Raw genomic sequence first — 7475 nt, 5'->3', positions numbered from 1 at the left:
TCTGCTGCAAAGCCAAAAGCATACTACTGTCTCTGCCCTGTCGAAACGAGAAGACCAAAGCATCACTGAGGCCAAAGGGCCAGCTGCTATGAGCAGAGAGAAGAAATGGGAAGAAAAATTTCGGAGAAAAAGAAAAAGCAGAGTAGTATTCTACATTTTTACGCCATTGATCCTGGACAAATCCTTTGATGCATATCCAACATGTTATTTACGTTGTGCAATAAATTAGGTAAAATATATGAGGCATGGCGTGTTCTGTGAAAGTTCACAGAGACATCAAGAGGGGAGACAAAAAGAAGAAAATGTAGACATGCACGAAAATATTCAGTTTTTTCCTTGTCACTTGTCTGGCACAAAAAGAATTCATTAACAAGAAACTAGATAAAAGCAGAGGAATCAATAGTAACGTAATCAAGACTTTTCAAAAGAACATGAGAATTATGAATGCTCAACCATGGTAACCTGATGTTCCCGTAAAGGAGAACTAAGGGCCCAGCATGAAATCAAAACAAAATATGCAAATCTCAAGAGATATCTATAAAGCAAGTTCAGAAGCTAAAGCACAACACTTTGCTGTAATATCATCCCACGAACCTTCTTCCTGTTACCACTCTTGTAATTTCTTCCTTTGCAGCAAGTCCATCAGGCACTAATCAATGTAATATCAATTAACGCAACAGAAAAGTCAGCCCAAAGAGGTGAGCTCCATTGAGCCAAACATGAGTCTAGATGGTTGAAAAAACCTGACGCAGCAGAGATGCAGAGAGAAAATGGGAGTTTGGTATAAAAATGTCATCATAAAGAAGATCCTTCTAGGTAATCCATGAAATGAAGTAATTCTATCAGAGAGAGCTATTCTCACTTGACAACAACCTACCAAATATCATGATCTAATTTCCATAATATTCGATTAGCAAGCTGCATTTCATGGATGGTACCCCGATAGCTCAAAATCCATTTTCAAAGGAAAAGCCACTCCGACAATGAAGAATATATTCAGTTTCATCCTGAGCCACCATCTATTACCCGCAAAAAAGGAAAAAGCAAAAACGCTCGAGACTGGTAGCAGTCGGTACCAACAGCAAGTTATAAAGAAGCAGCAAATGTGGGAAAAAATGCTAAAGTATCGAGGTACCTGCTGTCAATTGGATGAAATGGTTATGTTGAATGGCTGTCTGCAGGCTCAAGCAATATCAAAATCAAGTAATATTTCCCTTGGTAATGAAGCTTACTATGCCTAGCAATTGCAATCAGCATTGCACGAAAATATTCACAACGCAACACACCAAGCTAATGCGCCACAGCCACAATAAAATACCCCTGAGAAAGGATGGGAAAATTGTCTTTCAAAGAAAGATCAGTTGTTGAGGTAAGCAGAGGGCCATGATGGTTAAGAAATCTAGTATATGATCCACCCATAGATCAGAAGCTTCTTAAAAATCATAGTAGTAAAGTTATGGCTGTAGTGATATGACAATTTGTTCATATAAATACACAAGCAAAATCAAAGAGCAGAGAAGCTTGAAGCCAGTACGTTTGCATATTCAACAGTGATCTATGGATGATCTGCTCTCATGGGATTTTTCAAATTCCACTTTGAAATTTGTTCTCAGTCAAAAAGGACTACTCCAGCCAAGACTAGAAATGGAGGTCATAACAGCACAATTAGTCTGAAATGTTGAAGACTCTTGACATGATTGCCAGCCATCGCATTATCTATAAAATAAATTTTGGAAATATAAGTATTCCCTTTTCAATAGCACAAAAGAATTATACTCCACTATAGATTCAGCTTTCGCAGCTGGGGCCATACTACAGAACAAAACTGAAGACCAAAAGTACTGCCACAGCTAACACATGTAAGGAACATCTGGGATTACACTAAATGAACACATTATGCGGACAGACACCTGAGTGTGTGTGTGTGTGTGTGTGTGTGAGAGAGAGAGAGAGAGAGAGAGGAATGGTTCAACTCAATTTGCTAGAGTAACAAAAACCTACATTCTGACTTAATCATTGGAAAAGCCTCTTCTAGTTACAATACAAACAATCAATTGCTAAAATACAAGGAAAAAGCTCAAAATGACGATGAACTTGCTGGGTACAACAAGTTAGAAAAAGGCCTCAGTGAATTCCTTCTGCCTATTCAATTATCAGACTACTTAAGAATCAAAAAACCCAGGACCTGCCCGTGAAAGAAGTTCTTTCCCAGCATCCTTTCCCATCAAAACCATATCTTCATAGGTATATGGGCCTTTTCTTGAAGTTTCAAGCACTGAGATATAGAAACGAAACAGTAAAGAAAGATAATTAGTCTTTAAATCAAATACCCATCCTCCCGTGGAATGAAGAACAGGCATAAGTACAAGATGGTCCAAGGTTAACTTACCACGGGTCCCATCAGGTGAAGCAACCAATCCTCTAAAGATGCAATTGCCATCCTCATCTTTAGAAGCATATCCCGCAATAGGAGTACGGCAAGACCCATCCAAAGTCTCCAGAAAGGCCCTCTCGCAAGAAACCGCCAACCTTGTTTCCTCATGGTTCAAAGTGGCCAAGTAATTAGCCTGTGAAAAAGAAATCCATTACAACAACAACAACACTTTATCCCACTAACCGAGGCCGTCTGTATAAATTGTGCTCGATCTTTTATTAGGAGCGAAAAGAATTTGCTACCCCTTAACTAGTTATCAGAGTAAAGGACCCACCATCTTCTCATCGTCACTTCGGCAGGCAATGCCAATTGCGCCTTGAGCAACAGCAGGAAGCATATCGTCAATTGAAAGAATGGAAGTGACATTTTCCGTCATATTTAACCTTTTTAACCCAGCTAACGCCAATAGTGTTGCTTGAACAACTCCCTCGCTCAGCTTTTTCAATCGTGTCTGGACATTGCCCCGGAAGTTCTCCTGGACCTGCAGATTAGAATTAGACAAAAGTGGGATTAAGCAGCTGCCCAACAACGTAGAAACTGTATACATAACTGCAACATAGATGGTGCTGTGAAATTTAAGAAGTGTAATTACTTTGAGTGATAAGCTTTGATCATGGTCCTTGAAATATATTATCAGTCTTTTCCACAATTCGAAATAAAGATGAAAAAAGAAATACGTAGAACTCCTAAAATGCTGGTCACCGTGGCCTTCGTGGTCTATTTGAAAGATGGTGAGACTTCGCGAATAGTCACATGCATGATAAATTCCATTTATAATATATTCGGAAATACTAACTGAATTAACAAGTTTGCAAAATCCTTATGATGTGCATACACTTGTATGTCACAAAAGGATGTTGGCTTACTTGGAGTGAAGGATATCTGTTAAGTATTTGCGACTTCCTCCTGAGTGAAGCTGTACCAACAATACTTCCAGCAGGAAGTTTGGCGAGTGACCCTGCAGACGTGGAGATAAATGCATCGCGGACATCCTCACGCTGCAAGTTGCAAGGTAGTATAGTCTTATCTGGTAAGTAAGTGGGGACATCTTTCATAGAATGGACAGCGATGTCAATATCTCCGTTGATTAGTGCCTCATCTATTTCTTTTGTGAAAAGCCCCTTCCCCCCGATATCAGCAAGTGGCTGCGAAAGGATCTTGTCCCCTGTTGTCTTTATGATCTTGATCTCTATAGCCCCTTCTTCGGCTAACTCCGGATGGCTAGCCTTAAGCTTGTCTCTCGTCTCATAAGCCTGAGCAAGTGCCAATGGGCTGTCCAATGCAGGAAGCGCATAAGTACTCATACAAAGCCGATGAAACGTAGGGAACGATGACGGGATTAGACCAACAATTCCGAGCACTCTACTGTTCAGTGACTGAAAAAATTATACTTTTCGAATTTAAGTAAATCTTAGGAGTCCAACCGCACTAGCAGTGGCAATTCACAACCTTTCAAGAGAGAACTTTGACTTCTAATGCAGCTAAGAATGCGTAACCAGTTCTCTTGCCAATTGAGCCACTTCTCAGAACCCATTATAGATTGAGCTGTCAGGTTTAATTTTTGCATTCCTCAGAAGCTAAATTCGATTCAAGCACCTATCCCAACCCCCCTCCCCTTCCCCGCACATATAGAGAAACAGAGCTACATTCCACCAACGCAAGCAACGCAAGAAGCGAAATTCGAGCTCCGGGAACGAGAAAAACGGGCGCACCTTCCTCTGGTGCCGATGACCAGAAAAGCCGTCCTCGCCTCCTGGGTCTCCTTCTCGACGACGACAGAGGCTCTCGCGACGCCATTGGCGTGGCTCTGCCTCCTCGAGAGAGAAGGAAAGGCGAGATTTTTGCGAGCGAACCCGAGAACGGAGACCGACCCACCACCGCTCCAGGAGTTGACCGGCAGGGAATGGCCGGGCCCGAGCGCTCGCCTCGTGGATAAAGAGGAAGAAGATGGAGCAAAAGTCTCCATTTTTCGGATTCTGTAGAGAGAGAGAGAGAGAGAGAGATGATGGTGAAGGAGGAGGAGATGGTTTTGGCTTGGAAGGAGAGTTTGTATCGAAGTGGACTGATTGGGGGCGGATAGATTTTAGGATTACGGGCAGACAAGCTTGCCAGATCTCCTTCCTGCTGTTATCAAATGGGTCACCAGCAACCCCCCATCATCCCATCCCTTCCCTTTTCTTTCCTTCCAATTCATGTCCCATTTTGGTCATTGTTTAATTAGACTTCTTTTTTGGTCAGATCATTAATCCTGTTGGGTGGGTGACTGGGTTTGCAAGCGTTGAATTTTTCCTTGCCTCTCTTTTAATACGCTTTTTCCTTTGTCGAGATTGGGAGGATGAAGTTATTTGACCATTTCTCTTCCTAGCATGAAATTAGGAAAAAGTTCAAATAAAAGCCTAAAGTAATAAAGGATTTGAAGTGGATTTTGTGTAAAATCAAAGCCTGAAATAGCCATGACAGTTTTAAATAAGAGTTAGACTTTGTCGGTCGCTAGTCAACTGAATATTCCAACTGATCAAAAGTATTTTCGCAAAAGATAATTTTAATCTTAAATCATTTTTTTATTCTTTTTCTCTTTTCTTTTTCTTTTCTTTTGGGCAAGTGTCGATCGGATCCTCGCTGTCTACTGAGCGGGGCCTGCAAGCCCTCACCTAGATTTAATGAGGGTCGGGCTCGCCCATGGCTGGCAAGGGTGGCACATCCCTCCCCGAACCCCTCCCTAGGTATTGTCGATGATTGGCTACCAATTAAGAGGAAATGGATGACCAAAAAAAGAAAAAAAGAAAAAATTAGAAAAAGGTGAAGGACGAAAATGCTCTTGAACAACTAGAAAGTCAAGCCATTCTTTGATATTGACATAGTCATTTTATATCATTATTTAAAACAAAATCCACTTTTATGGGTTTTTTTAGAATAAGATTTCTTTAAACCCTTATTTGAGAAAATAATGGCATTTCATGTTCTTATTTGAAATTTTCCCCATGAGATTATTGGAATAATGACATAATGGTTACTAGACTTTAGCCATACGTGCAATGTAATCCCTGAAATTTAAATTTTTTAATGTAATCATTAAACTTCAACCTGATGTGCAATATAGCTTATGAGCTTCAACTTGATGTGTAATATCATCTATAAACTATTTGTTCAATATGGCATTTAGACTATTGTTACGTGTTTTATTTAGTCTTTATAATTGCATGAAATTTTCAATGTTATCTCTAAACTTAAATTAATGAAAAAACAACATCAAACATTTTCAAGCAATATATGGACTAAATTGAATATGTATCAAAAGTTCAAAGGTCAAATTGAATAAATTAAAAATGTAGATACCACATTGCATATTTGGCTCAAGTTGACAAACCAAGGATCATTTGTGTCCGAAAAACATGAATTATCCTATGGCACAAATAATAGCATGCACATGTCATATTTTATCGGTGATTAAGATGACCTATGAAACCAAGAATTAGTGAGTGGCTCTTCTATACACTCATGTTTTAGATGGGTAGCTGACGCGTGATATGAGTTACATCCCTGGTAACGAGATTTCAAATTTAGATAATCTAATTAGGTTTCGATTCAAGCCTTACTTGATATTTTGTGAAACACAAAGTTTATCTTAATAAAAAGTAAAATAACTTTTCATAACACGACTAGATTTTGCACTCCTCAATGCGCTGAAAAAATAAAAATATTCCACTTTTGCCTTATGCTTTGGCTACACTTGCTCTCCTTATTAATGTTTTGATTTGTCATGACGCTATGTCGATTGTGGGTAATAATGTTACATGATAATTCGAGAGCAATGCCGTGATATATCACATAGGTAGCAGGGATCGATATGGCTGCCGTGACTCCATCCAATCCACATTAAAGTTTTCTTTTAAAAGAAGCAGCATTATCGACATTATATAATCAACTGCTGTGGAGTGAATTTTAGAGATATTCAGCACTGACATTTTATAATCTACGCGTGGAGACCAAACACATATTCTTATTCCCTCCAAAGTAGTAATATTTTATGAACCACAAAGTGTGATTTCCTTTGTCCTTTAAGCGTGGAAGCCAAGCGTACGCCATTGACAGTTTCGTGTGCTTCAAGACTCGAAAAAGAAACGAACTTTTTCGCTGCACACTATATAATAAGAATATATTCACTAAAAATCACGAAACTTATCATTAAAGTACTATTAACATTCAAAATTTATAAAAAATTCAATTAAATTCTAAAACTTATTAAATTTATTCAATCGAGTTATTTCATTGACTCAATCCAATTTTATTAATAGAAAATGCCAATGTAACTAAATTATAGAGTAAAGACTAAAACGGCGTTTTTTCAATTCAAATATGATTTTAAATAATAATTTTATTGATTTTTTTTTAAATTAAGCGGTAGGGCTATTGCCACCCCCATCGTTAGGTGAGGGTCAGTAGGGGGTTGGCCTCTCCCGGCGAAGGTGGGGCGGTGGTGGTGGGGGGAGCTTGCAGCCCTCGCCTAATATCTCCTCTTTAGAAAAAGATAAATTTAGCTCATTTTTTAGATTTAAATTAAATTTGTATGAAAATAACAATAAAGTCATGTCATGGTTAAGTTAGTATTTTTCATTAATCAAATTAGACGAAGTTAACGGAATGAGTGGAATGAATATATTCGATCAATTTTAGACCTTAAGGGCTTGTTTAGTAACTATCCAAATAGTGTCGATTCGATTTTTTGTCCTCAGGAGCAGTTTGGGAACATAATCACGTTTAGTAAAATTTTTGTTATCAAGAATAGATTTGGAAGTAAAATCAAGAATTAAAAAAAAAACTTGATTCTTGTTTGGGAACCAAAAAAAGAATAAAAAAAAAGTAGAACTCTTCTTCTCTACTGAGACCTTCTCTCTCATACATTCTCTCCCCTCCTTTGTTGCTGTCATCCGCTGTTGTTCGCTGCCATCTGTCGCCGTTCATTGGCCGCTAGCAATCGGTCCGACGAGCTCGTCGAGGCAAGCCCACCCACCGGGAGGCTCGGCTTTGCATCCAAGGCTAG

At 39.0% G+C, this 7475-nt stretch overlaps 1 protein-coding gene across 1 annotated transcript; it reads right to left on the bottom strand.

Moving 5' to 3' along the window:
• Positions 1-1954: 1954 nt before the first annotated feature.
• On the bottom strand, positions 1955-4594 carry LOC104435946 (porphobilinogen deaminase, chloroplastic). The gene is made up of 5 exons (XM_010048667.3): positions 4147-4594; positions 3301-3706; positions 2709-2915; positions 2390-2567; positions 1955-2275 (listed from the first exon to the last, which is right to left on the bottom strand). The coding sequence occupies exons 1-5, from the start codon at positions 4398-4400 to the stop codon at positions 2163-2165; spliced, it is 1158 nt and encodes a 385-aa protein (XP_010046969.2). The 5' UTR covers positions 4401-4594; the 3' UTR covers positions 1955-2162.
• Positions 4595-7475: the final 2881 nt, after the last annotated feature.

This window comes from Eucalyptus grandis, chromosome 3 (genome assembly GCF_016545825.1).
Source record: "Eucalyptus grandis isolate ANBG69807.140 chromosome 3, ASM1654582v1, whole genome shotgun sequence".
NCBI classification, from domain to species: Eukaryota; Viridiplantae; Streptophyta; class Magnoliopsida; order Myrtales; family Myrtaceae; genus Eucalyptus; species Eucalyptus grandis.
The sequence above is the reverse complement of the archived record's forward strand: the minus strand, read 5'-3'. Positions and strand labels throughout refer to the sequence as shown.